Here is an 18,906-nt window from a genome sequence, read left to right on the forward strand (position 1 = left end):
TGCACTCCGCCCCATAACACACCATAAAGCTCACTTCTAGAGGTGCTCTTGCCGCATGCTGTTTCTTGGGCGGCCGACCCCTTGCTCTCAGGAACATTTCGCAGGTCTGTACGTTTTCAGGAATGGCCAATGGTGCGGGTGGCACGGGCAGTGGCTGGGGCAGAGAGATCGCCGCACTTGAAGTGCCCGTTTCGTCGGAGCCGGGGACCTTCTCGTGCTGGTTCAGATGCAGCTGCAGCTCCTCTGAAGAGCCGAAGCTGCTGCTGCACTCAAAGCATGACCAGCGCGAGCATGACTCAGCCTCAGCACCTGCAACAGAGAGTGAGTACCAACCTAGTACTTTGCAATTTTCAAAATTTTCAGCCATTTTGTAAGCGGCATGTTCAAGATTGAGCAGAAAAAAATTCACACCTTCTTACACATTAGGAGCGTAATTTTTGTCAGGTGCTCAAATGTCCCCATTAAGACTTTTAAGGTATCTCGGTCATGCTTATTATGACTCGCTCTCGCCAACAGCAGTCATTGTGTAAACAAATCGGCACACTTGAGACCTTTTGTTAAAGATTGCATGCTTGCAAAAAATATACATATGAAAACACAACAAACACACGTATATTGGAGCCAAAGTAAAGCTAGTGCGCAGTTTTAATCAAGAGTTTTTAAGTTTCGGCACATTTTTGGAGTGCCCACATTTGAGGGCATTACACTTTGTATAAGACAATATATAATAGCGCTCATGTGCCGTCCACAAAAAGCGGCACTTTATCTTTATGCTGTGGTCTAATTCTGGAACCTTAGCAGGTTTTAATCATCATCAAAAGGCAAGATTGCGGTGCAAATAATGCTACAAACAATGAGCAAGAAATTCCCCTCACAAAGTGCCAACTTGGCACCATTCACAGAGAGACAAGTTTGGAAAAACCGTCATCATTTTCTCCAACACACTTGGACATTTGGCTCTTGCAAATGTGCGGCCATTGCACAAGAAGCCTTCAAAAATGTTTTCTCTGTACTGTGATAGTCATCGCCATCGACATGCACCTGTGCGTTGTGCGACGAAGACGAAGTACGCTGGGCTCGCCGTTGCAAGGTCCTGTCCTCACAGCTCTCCATCTGAGCTTCAATAAACGCCCTATTACAATTGGTGGAGGTGCCGGAAACGATCCCACCCAAACTGGAACTGCGAAGCCGTACACTACCCTCTACGACCGCCATGCAAGACACTTCGACGCTGCCGGCCGTTCCACCCACGATCATGTGTGCTGGCGTCGTGCGCCAGCGTGACCCTTGCCTGTTCAGCGGCACGGCCGATCAAGATGTCGACGACTGGCTGTCATCCTATGAAAGAGTAAGCACCTACAACAAGTGGGATGACTCATACAAGCTCAGTAACGTCATATTCTATCTGACGGACGTGGCGAACCTCTGGTTTCGCAACCATGAGGCTGACCTGTCATCTTGGTCGACATTTAAAAAGAATTTCGCGGAAGTGTTCGGCCGCCCGGCAGTGCGTAAGCTTCGTGCCGAACAACGTTTACACGATCGTGTTCAGCGCGCTGATGAGACCTTTACCAGCTACATAGAAGACGTCGTTGATCTCTGCAAACGAGTCGACCCGGCCATGCCGGAAGCAAACAAAATCCGCTACATCCTCGAGGGCATTTCTGAGGACGCCTTCCAGATGCTGGTAGCGAAAGATCCCACCAGCGTTAGTGAACTCGTGAAGCTTTGCCAGAGCTACGACGAGCTCCGCAAGCGGCGCGCTTCTAGGCGCCGCTCCAGTGTGTGCGACGAAGGCGTATCCGCATTAGCCCTGGGTGGTTCGCCAACTTCTGAAGGGAGCCCGCTGAATCAAAAGATCAAAGATTTTATTCGTGAAGAGGTCGCACGTCAAATCTCACTCCTTCCCCATTTTCAAGACTCGGGCCGCCTCGTTCCTGAACTGGCTCCATCTTTGGCCCCTGCTATACGCCGTGTCGTGCAAGAACACGTCGCTGATGCCTTGCCGTCCAACCCCGTGGTGCCGCCTGTGACGGCACCTCTCACGTATGCCCAAGTAACGGCTAGGCCACCACCTTCGCCCACGTCTGGCTCCTATGTGCAGGTCCCTGCCTACCGTTCACCGCCGCATGCTGAGCCTTCGTTTCAAGCCCCACCCTCAAGGTTCCGCCCACATCCTATGAAACCTTGGCGTACTACGGACAACCTTCCGATTTGCTATGCCTGCGGTCGGCCGGGCCATGTTGCGCGCCTTTGTCGCCAGCGCCTCCAACCTTCACAGCCTGACATTCGATTTTACCCGTACGATACCGACTCACGCTCGCAAATGATTCCGCCCGGTTCTCAATTTGTCCCACAAGATCGCCAAACCTATACCACTCGTCGATCACATTCTCCTCGGCGCCGATCGCTTTCTCCAATGCTGCGACGTTCTACCAGCACCGTTGAGGGAAACTAACAGTCGCAGTTCCGGGGGCAAGAACTGCGCTTGTTTCGAATTCCTCAAGTCCTCCATGCCGTCCCGCTAATGTTATCAAAGTTTCTGTAGAAGGCGCCACAGTTCTCGCTCTCGTCGATACCGGTGCAGCCGTCTCCGTCATCAGTGAAGCGCTCTGCCGTCGAATTCGCAAAGTGACCACTCCGATTTCCGACTTTTCGCTCCGCACCGCCTCATCACAGCACATTCACCCCTCCGCATCTTGCACAGCCCGTGTGCTCATTCAAGACGTCTTGTACCCCATCGAGTTTATTGTTCTGCCGAACTGCTCGCATGATATCATCCTCGGATACGATTTTCTATCGACTCATCAAGCCGTTATTGACTGTGCTCGTGCACAAATTGCCTTCGCCCCCCTCTGTGATGCCCCCTTCTGTGATACCCCTCCCCGCACTGCAAAACTTCTCGTCGCCCATGACACCGACATTCCTCCGTTCTCTGCTGCCCTCGTACCACTGTCTTGTGAGTGGGTAACTCCTTTGACTGCGATTTTTACACCTTCCGAAGCCACCTCCCGTCATCCCTGCCTCCTTTTTCCGTTCGCTGTTCTCGAAATTCAAGACGGCAAGAGTGCACTTTACGCCTCGAACCCATTTTCTTGCCCAGCAGTCCTGCTCCGTGGCGAATGCATTGGACGTCTTGAAGAGCTTGATCCCAGTCATATCACCACTCTTGCTGACTCAACCCCCTCCTTCGACGTTAGTCTGTGCTCTTGCGATGTTGCGACCGCTTCCACGCCCTCCGACGTTTTCCAACATGCTATTGATGCTGATCTTCCACTTGCGCAACGTGATCAACTTGTCGCCCTCTTGCAGAACTTCGCTTCTTCATTCGACTTTCCTCAAACTGACTTGGGCCGCACGTCTGTCGTAGAGCACACCATCGACACCGGTAAAACTGCACCTTTGCGCCAGCGCCCCTATCGCGTGTCGGCTTCGGAGCGCCAAGTAATTGCTGATCATGTGGACGACATGCTCCGTCGGGGTGTCATTCGGCCATCCCACAGTCCCTGGGCGTCTCCAGTTGTGTTGGTACCTAAGAAAGATGGCTCCTTCCGGTTTTGTGTCGACTACCGCCGGCTCAACAAGATCACGCGCAAGGACGTCTATCCTCTGCCACGCATCGATGACGCACTAGACTGCTTGCAGGGCGCCGAGTTTTTCTCCTCGTTGGATTTACGATCTGGCTACTGGCAGGTGCCAATGGCTGACGCTGACCGCTCTAAAACTGCCTTCATCACACCAGATGGATTATATGAATTCAACGTCATGCCCTTTGGGCTTTGCAACGCCCCGGCCACATTTGAACGCCTCATGGACACTGTGCTTCGTGGATTCAAGTGGCGAACCTGTCTTTGCTATCTCGATGATATCGTAGTCTTTTCTACCGATTTTCAATCCCACCTGCTCCGACTGAAGGACGTTCTCACTTGTCTCGCTACCGCCGGCCTCCAACTGAATCTGAAGAAGTGCCGCTTTGCTGCTCGCCGACTAACAATTCTAGGTCATGTCGTTTCTAAGGATGGCATTCTTCCCGATCCCACCAAACTTCGTGCAGTTGCCGAATTCCCACGCCCAAAATCACTGAAGCAGCTACGAAGTTTCATTGGCCTATGCTCCTACTTTCGCCGCTTCATCTTAAATTTCGCCTCTATTATTGCTCCTCTCATCCAGCTCCTCTCCGGTAGCTCCGACCTCTCCGCATGGACACCTGCTTGTGATGACGCCTTCAACACTTTACGCCGTCTTTTGGTTTCGCCTCCCATCCTCCGCCACTTCGACCCGAATGCGCCAACTGAGATTCACACTGACGCTAGCGGTATTGGGATAGGCGCCGTTCTCACCCAACGCAAACCTGGTATCCGAGACTATGTGGTGGCGTACGCAAGCCGCACCTTGACCAAGGCAGAGTCCAATTATTCTGTTACGGAAAGAGAATGCTTGGCCATTATTTGGGCCATCGGCAAATTCCGTCCGTATGTCTATGGCCGACCATTTTATGTGGTCACTGATCATCACGCTCTGTGCTGGCTGGCGTCCCTCAAGGACCCGTCCGGCCGCCTTGCTCGCTGGGCTCTTCGCCTCCAAGAGTATGACATTCGTGTCATATATCGCTCAGGCCTCAAGCATACTGACGCGGACGCTCTTTCGCGCTCACCGCTGCCTCCCTCTTCGTTGCCTGATGAGATCTGCGCCTACGATTTGTCTTCGCTTGCCACTATTGACATGGCCACGGAACAGCGGCGCGACCCGTGGATATCTACACTTCTGGACTTTCTTTCAAGTCACTCTCCAGGTCGTCTGTCTCGGGCGCTTGCCCGCCAAGCTCACCATTTTTCAATTCGTGACGGGCTGCTCTATCGCCGCAGTTATCTTCACGACGGAAGGAAGTGGCTTTTAGTCATCCCCCGTCATCTCCGCGCCGAAATTTGTGCTGCTTTCCATACTGATCCCCAGTGCGCCCACGGCGGAGTGTTGAAAACCTACACGCGCTTGCGTCTACGCTTCTTCTGGCGTGGAATGTACCGCTTTGTCCGCCATTTTGTCCGCTCCTGCCAGTCTTGCCAACGCCGAAAAACTCCTCTCAAGTCCTCTGCTTCGTTGCAGCCGTTGCCCTGTCCTGCCCGTCCGTTTGATCGTGTCGGCATAGATCTATACGGTCCCCTTCCTACAACTTCAGCTGGCAACCGCTGGATTATCGTGGCAGTGGATCATCTAACCCGCTACACTGAGACATCATCATTGCCCTCTGCTTCCGCACGCGACGTGGCTGCCTTTATTCTGAAAAACCTGGTTCTTCGCCATGGTGCCCCTCGCGAACTGCTCAGTGACCGCGGACGCGTTTTCTTATCAGACGCTCTTGAGGCTCTCCTGAAAGAATGCCGCATCATACACCGCACCGCTACCTCGTACCACCCTCAGACGAATGGACTGACAGAACGTTTTAACCGCACTCTCGGTGACATGCTGGCTATGTACGTGAACACCGACCATTCCAATTGGGACCAAGTTCTACCGTTTGTTACTTACGCATATAACACCGCGACACAGGCCACTACTGGATTCTCTCCATTCTTTCTCCTTTACGGGCGCGAGCCACCCTGTACTATGGACACACTTTTTCCCTACCGCCCTGACGTTTCCGAATCTTCCCCGCTATCCGATGCCGTCACGTACGCAGAAGAATGCCGTCAGCTCGCCCGCTCTCTCACAACAGAAAATCAGTGGCAACAAAAATACCTCCGCGATACCGGCGAATCTTCGCCATATCTCCCGGACACACTGGTGTGGCTCTGGGTGCCCTCCACAACCCCTGGCCTTTCAAAGAAGTTTCTTGCTCGCTACCACGGGCCATATAGGGTCCTCCAGCAAACATCTGCAGTCAACTACGTAGTTGAGCCCGTCACGCCCTCTGCGGACTTGCGTCGCCGTGGTCGTGAAACAGTTCACGTGAACCGATTGAAGCCATTCTATGACCCCGCTGTGCTTTCCGCGCCATAAGTCGCCAGGATGGCTCCTTTTTTTACCCGGGGGGAAAATGTACTGTGATAGTCATCGCCATCGACATGCACCTGTGCGTTGTGCGACGAAGACGAAGTACGCTGGGCTCGCCGTTGCAAGGTCCTGTCCTCACAGCTCTCCATCTGAGCTTCAATAAACGCCCTATTACATCTCTAATAACTAATGAACAACACAACGCAAAGCTTGAAGACTGAGCAGGCCTGCAAAAACTGCAACCAAATGGTGACTTGTTATATTTGAAACATGATTGGAGAGACAGGATTCCACTGCAACTCAAGCTCTTGCCTTCCCTTGAGTAAACAAAAGCCACCACCAGAGCAAACTACAGTCAGTAAGACAAACGAAAAAGCAGCTTTTGCCCCACAAAAGGACCCCCCACCCTCCCCCCTTCAGCCAATGGTGTTGAATGATTCTCATCATCCTGTAGATAATCCCTAGACCTGTTGGCGTGACAACATAGGGCATGGCAAATGAAGGGCGGTTCCCCACAGCTTAATCGAATTATCCATGACGCTATAAAAATCAGTCAATGCTATTGGCTAAAGGGCTTTCTCTGAGGGACATCTGCCGCTTTTTCTTTAGCTGCATCCAGCCATAGTACACACTTATGATGTTGAGAAACCATCCAAGTAAGAAAATAGAGGCGACCTCCATTTTCTTCTAAGGAAATTACTAATGCGAAAGCATTTCTCGTCTCATAAGTGGCATCACCAGAGTGTGTTAGTAGAGCGTGTGGACAGAACCTGTCATCAAAGCATGTCCGCATGACCAAAGAAGGTCAAGGGTTCAAGTATGGTCAATGGTTTGAGCTCCAGAAAAGGTTGTGCATTTGAATCCGAAAGAAGGTTGCAGCTTTGAGTCCCAAAGAAAGTCGTGGACTTGAGTCGCTCGCGTTACAGCAACTGTGATGCCGTGCATAAAGTCCAGGGTTCGAGTCCCCCGCACGCGTCCCAGTTGCTATTGTAACTATGATGCCACCTGTTGTCAAATTCAAACACGCAGGTGGTCCTAAGCGTTTCCAGATTTTTTGCGATGCAACCCAGAGCAGCAGCAGCAGCAGCAGCGGCGGCGGCTGCTGCTGCTGCTGCTGCTCTGGGTTGCATCGCAAAAAATCTGGAAACACTTAGGACCACCTGCGTGTTTGAATTTGACAACAGGTGGCATCATAGTTACAATAGCAACTGGGACGCGTGCGGGGGACTCGAACCCTGGACCTTATGCACGGCATCACAGTTGCTGTAACGCGAGCGACTCAAGTCCACGACTTTCTTTGGGACTCAAAGCTGCAACCTTCTGCGGCGGCGGCGGCGGCAGCAGCAGCAGCAGCAGCAGCAGCAACAAACAACAACAACAACAACAACAACAACAACAACAACAACAATAATAATAATAATAATAATAATAATAATAATAATAATAATAATAATAATAATAATAAATTGGTTCACAGGAAAGGAAAGGCGCAGTATCTGTCACATTTGTCCTGTGGACACCTGTACTGCACCTAAGGAAAGGGAGGAAGGTGAGAGTGAAAATGGAAAGAGAGAAAGGGGTACTGGTAGGGGAGTACTCTGGTTGTTGCACAGAACATCAGTGCACACTAAAAATCCCCAGGTGGTTGAAATTACTCCACATCCCTCCACTATGGCACCCATTTCACTATTTCCATTTTTACTCCCCCTTCCAGAGCAGTTCAGGTGTCCATAAAACAAGTGTGACATATATATTGTGCCTTTCCTTTCTTGTGCACAAATTGTTGTTGTTATTATTATTGCTCTGGGTTGCATCCCAAAAAATTTCAAAGCAGTTAGGACCAATGAGAGAGCCTTTCCAATAAATGCGAAAAGAAGGTGAAATTAACGTATATGCTCTCCGATCATCAATATCAAGTTTGTTCCCAGGGAACTTGTTTTGTTCCGGCACCTGTTCACAATCGAAGTCTGTATGAGCAGAGAAGAACGAGAAAATCTTGTTGTGAGGGGTAAGGCACCCCATATTCCACCATAGTAACCTGACACCTGTAAACAGCATTTTTTGTTTACCTTTTGACTTGTCTGCAAATCCGGTTGCTTGGAAGGTCACAACATGGTAGGCTGGAATAAACAACCATCTTTATGCACAAGATAGAGCAGATGATGCCACTCCGAATGCATTATCTGTTTTGGTGTTTAGGCCACGCGATCATGCGTTGCCTTTAACAGTGGACCGTACTGTACATTAATGAGGATAAGCAAGGGGAGCTCTAATGTCACACCCTTAACGATGAATACTCTGTGTCCCTTGGTCCCTTGACTTTTTCTTTTTTGTTTGTGCCAGATAACAGTCACCCTGCAACAAGGTATAAATGGACATCCAAGTCCCTTCAGTGCACCAACTTGGGCAAGTTGGTAGGAATTCGCTACGCTTGAGTATCACGAAAAGATGAAACGTGCAGGAAAGAAAGCATAGGGCGCCTGCTTTCATTTCCTTTCACTTGGTCCTGTCCTGGGGCAGGTTCAAGACGAGGGCACATTCGACTCCCACCCACCCAAATCAAAACATTTTGCACAGGCAAATCATGCTAAAGGTGTACTTTCTTTGAAAGAAAATGTAAAAAAAATACACTGTTTGAATGGACTCGCAGCTGATTTGCCCAATTGGTTTGTGTGCTTGTTCTCTTTGTTAATTTGGCAGCATTTTCCCAGAAATGATTACTAGCTGGTGACAGAGCTGGCATAGAAGGCATGGCAACTGCTTAATTGTGATTACTTTAGCAAACAGAAAAGCATTACCTACCAGTGATCCTGGTTGCATCTTGCTGCAAGAACTGCTGCTGCTGCTGCTGATGTTGCTGCTGATGGTGAAGATGCAGTTGCTGAAACTGTTGTGACTCAATATGCTGCTGCTGTTGCTGTTGCTGCTGTTGTTGTTGCTGCTGTTGTTGTTGTTGCTGCTGTTGTTGCTGCTGCTGTTGCTGTCGCTGCTGCTGTTGCAGCTGATTTACTTGTTGCTGCTGCTGCTGCTGCCTAATCTGTTGCTGCTCTGCTTCCTGCTGCTGTTGCTGTGTCTGCTGCTGACTGCACAGCAGTCTATGATGATGATGATGGTGCTCCAGCCGAAGAGGCTCATGCTGCTGCTGCTGTTGCTGCTGTTGTTGCAACAATGGCAACCCCCAGTGCTGAGCATATGCTGTTGAATACCACACACGCAGCTCTGTGCGTGACACCAAGGCCCGCGTTGTGTTGAAGTATAGACTCGTGCCCTGTTGGACGAGAATTATATTCTGTTCTGCGTGGGACTGCGCTGGCCGCACGAAGCGCATCCAGTTACTCTGTGTCTCATCTGATGTGTCCAAGCACAGCACGTCTCCTTCCTCATCTTCCTTCACCTGTTTCGAAGGCAGAAAACAGAGAAAGAGAGAAGGATATGAGGCAAAATCTGTCTCTGCAATCCCCACTCAAAAGTAACATGACAACAACAAAGCACTTTTCATGCTGTAATTCCAGGCATTGTGAGACCAGCAGTCAGTAAAAAACAACTCTGCTGATGTCAGCATGAAGTACAAAGAAGGATGATGCTAAGCCACAAGGCCCAGCTGCGGCAGTGCAGTGGTAAGACTCCCAACTAGTGCCAGAGTATCCGGGTTCGATCCCGACCGCCGGCGGCTGCGTTTTGATGGAGGCGAAAAGGAGAGGCGTCCATGTGCTGTGCAATGTCAGTGCACATTAAAGATCCCTAGGTGGTCGAAATCCCAAAGGAGCACTGCTTTCTCTTTTTCCACTTTCACTCCGACCTTCCTCCCTTTCCTTACAGCACGGTTCAAGTGTCCACAAAAAAGTGTGAAAGATACTACGCCTTTCCTTTCCTATGACTCAATTATGATTATTATTAAAGCCACAAGCTGGTAGTCAATGCTTTCCCCAAACTCATGAAGCTGCCGTTATGAACACCTAAATAGCAGAGACCAGCTAGGTCGAGGGGCTCTCAGACTGGTTTCAACCAAACCCTTCGGTTCCTAAATCTATACACAGGCCTCAACTCTCCCGTTTGCTTCATCCACTTCATTTTGGGGCTAATCACACTGTAGTCACTCACAGCGATGTGCTGAATATGGCAGCTTTTGAACGCATGCATGTTGGGACGTGATGGAAGGAACGGGAGCCAAGACACTTGGATCCCTCACCACATTTTGAAAGCTGCCAGGGTTCCTTGAAGTTAAAAAGCTTTAACAATCTCTGCACCAGACATATAAAAGCAATTTCATTTGGGAGTCAGGCTAAATAAATTGGAGGAGCATAGATAACAATCACTCACCTCTAAGGATTATGGTCTTAAGTGCATGGAGAGCATAGTTTGCAAATCGCGGTCATCAGGCTTGATCAATCAGTTACTTTTTCCTGCACATGTTTCGATAAATAAAATGCTACATATTCCTGAGCCAAATAAAAACTGTTTACCATGTTACTAACATTTAGTTAAAAACTGCCACGTTACAGTACTGAAATATCTGCAAACCCTTATCATTACAGGCCTTTCGACAGTAAAACCTTGACTCCCGTAAATTGAAAATTCGGATTCAAAAGAAGCGCAGCCCCGACCGATACCAATGCAAGTCCGTGGCGTCGGACGCTTGGTAATTCAGATATGACCAGGGTTGCACCAATTAGTTCAGATAAAAGGTAGCGTCGAGATACGACCCACACAATCAGCGACCATCAAACTAGCCTGAATTTCATGGATCAATGTGCGCCCGAGTATCTCAGGCATGCACGCTATGGACGATGCATTGACAATCGGAAGTCCTCCAGTGCCAAAATATAGTCCAGAAACATAGTTTCAGTTTCGCTGAGCTTAAATTCACGCCATCCCATAGCCGCCACAGGGCACATGCATCGGTCAGCCTCGTCGTTTCAGACACTGCTTTGCACTTCACTTCAATTTTTATTTTGGGAAAGTGTCATGTCGTTCTACCGCCTACTCATATTTGTCTCTCTTGTATTCAAGTGCTTCCTCTGCTCTTGAAGTATGCTGAACCACAGACTCCTATAAGGCTGAACCATTGCATTACGAGGATGCTTCACCACATGGACACACATACCAGAGAACGTGTGATAGGTAAACCGTTTGACGAAACCGTGAAATACCATCGTTGTTGCTCAGTTTTCATCTCAAACATATTGACAACCCTGTCCTGGTCTGGTGTTCGGTAGACAAAATTACTTTGATGAGTTTTCGATAACTTTTTTTAGAGAAATTTGATAATTCGAACTTTCGATAATTCGAATATTTTCCTTGGTCCCTTGAAGAATGAATCAAAAAGATTTTACTCTGTTCGGGATTAAGAATATGTCTGTATCAACACGAGCATGTACACGACCCTAGTTTCATAACTATGCTACTCAGTGAACATTTCTACACAAACAGAGCTTCACTGTTAAAACGGAAAACTCTGAATGTACTCAATGCGCTTGTCCTGCAAAGAGGCCCCGGGCAGGGTGGCCAGAGCATTGCCGAGTGGCTGCTATGCAGCTTTTTCTCCCATCTCCCTTTTTCCACCACGTGCTCCCTCCTTGATGAAAATAAAATGTGTGTTGATTGACTGAAATGTCTTCACACAGTCTGGACAAGTAATAATGAATTACAGACGCCCTTACACGTTCTGTTCCGTCAAGCTTTTCAAAATTACGAAAAGCATCAGACACTGTTATCAAAAATTGCACAGGTGACCTACAAGATCACTAAGGGATAACACAGAAAAGGCTAAGACAGACCAACAACTGTACAGCTGGCTGTATTCACTGCAAGATATTTCTAAAAAAAAGGTACTTTTTTTCTTTTTTTTTTTTCACAGCACTAGATGCTTCCTTGAGCCCATCTTGTTAATTAATTCCAAAATACTGGCAGTGTCAACCTGCTCTTTGGTTTGGTTTGCGGGGGTTTAATATCCTAAAGCGACTCAGGTTATGAGAGACGGCGTAGTGGAGGACTCCAGAAATTTCGACCACCTGGGGTTCTTTAACGTGCACCAACATCGAACAGCACATGGGCGCCTAGCTTTCCGTCTCCATCGAAAAGCGGCCACCATGGCCGGGATTCGATCCTGCATCCCTGGACACGGTAGTCGGGCATCTTAACCATTGCACCACAGTGGCAGACCAGTCTGCTCTTTACATTCTTGTATTTTGTGCACTTTTAGTAAGCTGAACTTCTGGTAAGCTGAGCGGGGTACCTACAAAAAGTGGGAACTGCTGCGGCCTCTCGGTCCTTTTCAGAACACCCTCCATGGGACCGAATTGAGTCCTCTTGGGAATGTTCTTCTTGGCAAAGACTCCGTAAACTGCAATGCAAACAATACAAATGGAGCTAATTAGCAAAAGCAAAGCAATCGTGCCTTGAGTGAGTATAACGACAGTTCCAACTACAGCCATCTGCACGTTAACTACACCGGTAAGTAAACTGCCAATGCTGACAAAACCACAGAGGCAGACTGTTACGCTAAATCAACGAAAAAAGCAAATCAATTTATTACATGAAAATAATATTTGCAAAAAAAGAAAATAATAAAAACGTGTCTTGAGATAAGAACTGAGAAAAGTCGACTGGCAACTTTTCCCCGATCATTTTAATTCATCTGAAAGCGGTCATACTTGTTCTTTGCACTATTGTTTCTGGGTTGACATGTACAAAAGTGAACTTTGTTCACCCACAAATGATATGAATGGATTAGCTTAAAGAAAAATAAGAAAGAAATGTATAAAGAATAAGCCGGCCTACTTGGTTCTCCATCGGGGTCCTCGGACACCTTATGAACGTACAGGTAGCTGGCTGGAAGACTTGCCCATGCCCTCGTCAGCACTGGCTTGTCCACAATTAGCTGGACTTTGTGCCGCGGGCACTCGTGCTCATAATACTGGTTGCAGTCATCACACCCTGAAAAATAAGAGGAAGAGAGATATGCACTATCGGAAAAAAGAGAGAGAGAGAGCAGTCATCAAAAATTGCTCTGAATCAAGCCAGAAGCAAATGCAGATACAAAAGCTACCTAAGATGTAGCAGGTGAACCTCGAAGTATTTATTCATGATATCCCGCATGATACTAGTACTCAAGAGATGCTTAAAAGAGGAAAGAGACTTAATACGCTAAACTTAGGCTATGTCAAAATGAATGCTTGACAAGAAAAAATTAAGCCAGAAAGATGCTTACAACCCTGCCAATGCATTGGCTCTTTTCACTGGATCTAGGAGTCTTAATATCTTTGGAGGATTTTCGAAACCAGTGATGAAGTTATTGACACAAAAGTATAGAAGGCAGAAAATGTGGTGACGGCGTCGAGAAAATTCAGATTAGTCAAGAGGGTGCGATGTCACCCAATGAATGAGCGCCAGCAATGTGGGTGATTAAAACACTAAAAAACTTCACAATAAACGATTTATGCTTAAGCTGTGTACTTTTCCGATCTTTACCAAAAAATAATTACAGAACCGGTTACTGCCAGTACACGGTGAGCGCTGCTGTCAACCCTCGCTTATTCTGGAAACTGCATGCATGCATGTCACTGGCCAGTATTGGCCTAAGCGTCTCTGGATATCTTAGGTAAAACTCCGTACTCTTAACACAGAGGACTGTGCTGGCATTGATGACAGTCTGTCTAAGTATGCTTGTATCTATTACAAACAACTCTAAATGGCGTTTGATCCAAGACCAATAAAGTCTGTCTCATTTTGCTTCTAAAATCTTGTGTGCTTCGAGAACTTTCACCGATAATCACTGCGTTTTACAGTTCGCATCGCGCAAATGGCCAAAAAACATCGAACAACATCTGCCGAATTTCCGAAAAATAAATACCGGAAAGTATGCAGCCTGTTTATGCACAAAAGAAATTTGGCAACCAAGAGATGGAATCAAACACCTTACCCTTGCATCGCAAGACAGACACACTAACAACACATGGTAATTAAGGTAATTACAAGCAGTAATTAGCAAGTTTCTTAATTAATGCCACCAGGTTACTCGATAAATCAAAGGTTTGCCATGGGTCCCGTAAGCAGCTGAAGGGACTCTTTAAAGCGATCACATATTAAGGTAAGGGTCTCCCAGGGTTTTCAGCAATTGAGAAGAGATGGGCAAGGTGAGAAGTAGTGAAACATCAGTTATTTTAGGGCAAAAGCCTTTCTTGTCTCATTAGTGGTGTGTACAGGGCGTCAGCACAGCGTGTCATCGGTGTGTGTGTCTGCATGCACTGTGAATAAATAAAAATAATAATAAAAAAAAAAACGGGGCTGGGTGGGAATCTAATCAGGGTGTCCGGCTTGCAAGATAGGGATGCTTCTACTCCGTCGCGACGGTTCGGCGTTAGAAGCTGAATAAAGGCTCAAATGAAAAGTTGTCTTAGAAACTTATCTTCGCGAGACATGCGCTGAGGTGTACAAAGGATTTAGCACAGAATTATGCAACAAACCTCACAATGCTTTCACAATATAAGGAGACTTAAGTGCACCCAATAATTTTTTTAGTATCAGGCTGAGAGAGTCAAAATTACGAAGGATTTAGGTTTCAGGTTTTTTCAAGTAAATCACGGTCGTTGAAAGCTACACAAAAAGATTCTGAGGTTAAAAGCCAACTGTTCCATGCACCTGCATGCCTATGTATACACTCACATAAACATAATTCCAGCCTTTGCTTCCTTTCGACACATGGTAAATTGCGTATTTAAGCATGTTGCTCTCGTAAGCTCAGCATCTCGCTTAATATGCAGACTGTTCTAAAGAATTAGGCCTCGTCATTTGAAATTTTAATCAATGACTACGTCTTAAGTTTTCTACAGGCACTAGGCAAAGAATTTTCAAAAAGGAAACACAAATTTGTTGATCTCAGATTCATGGCAATAAACGTGACTGTATATTTACGATTCATTTTAAGTTGTTGCTTAAAGAATTTTTTTCAAGTCTTAGCTAATCAATGGATCATCGCAGAACAGTCATGAATCATAGGTGTAAAGAAATGTGCAGTGAGACATTGCAGGTATTTCATGTATATGCTATTTTCCTACTAAAGTAGCAGGGAGAGCGAATCCTCGGGCTTGTTTTTCTGTTGCTCTTTTTTTCTTTCCAACAATGACTCATATGGCCTTAAGAATGACAAAACAGTAGAACCTCGTTGATAAGTTCCTTGTTCATAAGCTCTCATTCGCGGGTAGCAAAACATCTCCCACAGAGTTACACTATTTTCCTTTCGGTTAATACGTTCCTGGATAACACGGTTTCTTGGTCACTACATTTGAAGTTTCGGCAAATTGTGGTCGTATAATATATGTTTTGCGATCAACTGGACATATGTTTACAAGCGCTTGCGACATAAAAAACTGATCAGCAGCGCTCGCCTGCCACAGTTGCTTTCCTGCAGTGCTTAGAGGCAAAGAGGCGAAGCATCAAAGAAAGCCAACAAGCAAACATACCGAGGCGCCCGATCCCTCGGAAACATGAGCATGCGGTAGCTTCTTTGCTGTGCCTTAAGGGCACAGGAGGAAACCATTTGATAACTAAACAACTATTCACTTGAATACGAGCGGGCCGGGACTGGAGGACGCAGCATGAGAAAAAAAACGCAACGACTGTAGGCCATCGCGATGGCATCTCTACGTGTCACTGGTGTAAGAGCGTGAAGCAAATGGAAACAACCAAGGAAGCGATCCCGGCTTGTCTTCTCTTCTGTGCTTACAAGAACACAAATATGGACTGAATACTTCGAGCCTTCGAGCGCTAAAAAAAGAAGCTGTAGACACTGGATGTCTATAACTGCTAATCTGCACTTTTATGCAACGAAGTGTCAATTTTAAATGCCTTTGTACCTCTATCAGCTGTTAAATTTTTCAAAATCACGCAGTTTGAATCATACACTTTTCCGGATAATACATTTTTTTTTCTGCATTTAAAAAAAAAAAAACAAAAAAACATATCATCGAGGCTTTCCTTTGCAGGAAAGGAAAGGCGCAGTATCTGTCACACTTGTTCTGTGGACACCTGAACCTCCCCATAAAGGAGGGGGGAGGTGGGAAAGTGGATAGAGAGAAAAAGGAGCCATAGTGTGGAGGGGTACGGAGTAATTTCGACCCCATGGGATCTTTAATGTGCAGATATTGCACACCACATGGATGCCTCTCCGTTTCTGTCAAACTAAAGCTCCTGCTTCTCTTTCTGGAATGACGAACCCCAGTGACCAATCTTCAATGCCAAACAACCCAGCAAACCAGTGGATTGTGTTTGTACTCTTCCCCCATGTGGCAAAAAGTCCAGTAGTAGCAGACACGTAACAAAACAATAATACAGCAAACACAATCTCTCTTGCTTGCCCATAGTATTGAGAGACCCAAGCGTGCTTCACTGAAGCCCCACGAAGGGCACAGGCTGGGCTGGGCCTGAGTTTCCAGGCAGCAGTGCTGTACTTACAGTAGCGAGACAAGCAGTTCCTGTCAGTGTCAGCTCTGCTGGAGGACCCGGCCGAAGGAACAGGCGAGTGTGAGGGGCCTGGGCTATCCAGGGCACTTGGGTTCACGGGAGATGGTGCCATCTCCACGAGAGGGCTGTTTGTTGAGTCCGGGTGCAGTGCATTGGTCACAGCCGAGGAACCCTGTAGCTCATCCAGTTCTTCCCGGGTAACGCCTGCACTGCAAACTGGAAGTGCGACCAAGACACGAGACCCTTTAATGCACTCGTTTAATGATGATGACGGTGGTGGTGGTGATGTTGGTGGATTTTTAGTGCATGGTCAACTTTGGACAATGAGAGTCTTGACTCAAAGTATTTCTGCCTCTACAAGTGAAGTCAGAGACCCTTTCCTAAGCACTTACAGTAGATAGGGCAAGCAAAAGGGTGGGAAAAGTTTGTACCCACTACTATATCACTGCTGGGTATCAAAGCCCGCAACTCCTGCAAGCGACATGGACACTCAAACTACTAGGCTACCAATGTACCCACTGATTATAAATGGTGTTGAGATGAAAAAAATAGTCTGAAAGACTCAGCCAGTTAAATTGGTTCATTTTAAGATTCTTATCGTCTGTAGTAGGGAAAAGTTTACTACCAGTAACTGATGGGCACATGATTACCTCTCTCAAAAGAGACACAGAGGACAAACTTACATCTGCCTGTACCGATGACAAAACGGCGATATCACTGAAAACCGTTTTATAAGCTAAACAAGGCCCAAAATATCATTTCAGGCATCATTAAAGCCATTTTCTGCATTCTGTGTTTTCCCGCCTGCTTTGTGAACGTCCATAAGACGTGATTTTCAGTGAGTACTATTAATACCTGAAAAGCAGAGGCTGCAAAATATGGCTCGTACCATCTGCTCTAGCAATGGCATGCGATGAGGATGAGGAAGCAGAAAGGTCGGGAAGCCGTCTTCCAAGGATGCCCTGCATCCGTAGCACCGAATGTTGGACACTCCTCGAGTTGGTAGAGGCCTCAACTGTTGAACTGAGATCCAGCTGCTGCCCGTAGTCTCCTCCTGAATGTGGAGAGAACAGAGAGAAGGCTTCAATGATGCTTGGAAAAAAAAAAAAAAAGGCTTGCCACCTCCGTGATAGAACAGAAAATACAGAAGAAAGAAAAAGAAGAGGGAGAGAAAGCACCATAGAAACAGAAGCTGAGGCACGGGGTTGCACTGCATTTGCTGATGCAGCTACAAGGCTGAGTTACTACGCTCTTGACGCACTACACATTGCAGAATCAGGCCACAATTCAAATTAAGAAAAGAGGGAGGGGGGGACACAGTTAATAATTGGTTCAAAGGAAAGGAAAGACACAGTATCTGTCACATTTGTTCTGTGAACACCTGGACCCCTCTGTAGAGAGAGAGAAAGGGATGCTGTAGTGGAGGGATCCGGAGTAATTTCAACCACCTGGAGATCTTTAACCTGTACCCACATCCCACAGCACATGGACACCACTTCGTTTCCCTTCCATCCAAACAGGGGAGGGAGGTGGTGAAGGGTGGCAGTTCCTGGTCCTACGGGGCTAGGATGGTAGGTCAACGCCGCTTGCGGCGGGGTCTAGCCAGCCACCGAATTTGTGTCTGTTGTGGGCAGTCATTGCACCCGCCACTGCTTGGGTGGTGGACTACAGCTGTTGCTGCGACGCTCGTCTTTTTCTCCCTCTTCTTTTTTTCTTTTTTGTCTATTTTCTCTTCTGTTCGCACCAGGCAGCGGAGGTGGCTCAGCTACAGAGCCAGTAGCAGGCCTGTGCATTTTCTTTTCCTTCTTCCTACAGCCACAACAACAACAACATCCAAACACAGCCACAGCGGTCAATCCGATCCGGACACTCCAGCACAGTGATCAGGCATCTTACCACTGCACCATCGCGGCGGGGCTTTCTTGCGGCCGAAAATCGCTCTAAAAATCGAATTTTTGATTTCTTCATTTTCACGGTCCAGAGATGTTTCCGTAACTACCTGCAAACTTTGGTTAAAGAACACCGCCCTATTTTGCAGGTTACAGCATTAGAAAGTTGTGAATCAGAACACTTGGCACTTTAAATTGAGGTCAAATAGCGCTGAGCTTTGTTCGGCCACAGTCCGAGAAACAAGCGCTCCACAGGAGTCATTTTGGCCGCGTTCGAAAGACCGTGATTCAGGCTATTCCCATGAGGTGGTGGTGGTCGTGGTTTATTGAAATAATAATCCAAAAGGAAGGAAAAAGAGTGTTGCCGGCCGCAGCAACTGCTATCTTACATCAGATGCACGTACCTGAGCTGCGACCAGCGGGAAAGAAAAGGGACAGGGAGAGGATAGCGAGGAGAAGTACAGAAGGGAGCGATAGCCAGAGAGGACAGTGGTGGCTTTTACCCTATTTATAAAATACAAAAAGCGAACAAACACCTCAAGCAGAGAACAAAGAGACAAAAATT

The 18,906-nt window shown here is 47.3% G+C and overlaps 1 protein-coding gene across 6 annotated transcripts in view; it reads right to left on the reverse strand.

Moving 5' to 3' along the window:
* Window positions 1–18,906, reverse strand: part of LOC146186381 (uncharacterized) — a 95,489-nt gene that overhangs the window by 32,965 nt on the left and 43,618 nt on the right. For 3 of the 6 annotated variants that reach the window (XM_084607159.1, XM_084607155.1, XM_084607160.1), the window contains exons 10-16: window positions 17,342–17,506; window positions 16,444–16,668; window positions 12,772–12,927; window positions 12,231–12,334; window positions 8,794–9,385; window positions 8,061–8,111; window positions 23–309 (exon numbers count right to left, since the gene is read on the reverse strand). In XM_084607159.1, the coding sequence (XP_084463285.1) occupies window positions 23–309; window positions 8,061–8,111; window positions 8,794–9,385; window positions 12,231–12,334; window positions 12,772–12,927; window positions 16,444–16,668; window positions 17,342–17,506 (1,580 nt within the window). The remainder of the gene's footprint in view (window positions 1–22; window positions 310–8,060; window positions 8,112–8,793; window positions 9,386–12,230; window positions 12,335–12,771; window positions 12,928–16,443; window positions 16,669–17,341; window positions 17,507–18,906) is intronic. The other 3 variants (XM_084607156.1, XM_084607157.1, XM_084607158.1) reach the window with 3 other exon arrangements.

The sequence above is a fragment of the Amblyomma maculatum genome, chromosome 6 (genome assembly GCF_055883805.1).
Source record: "Amblyomma maculatum isolate TAMU_Amacu chromosome 6, ASM5588380v1, whole genome shotgun sequence".
NCBI lineage: Eukaryota > Metazoa > Arthropoda > Arachnida > Ixodida > Ixodidae > Amblyomma > Amblyomma maculatum.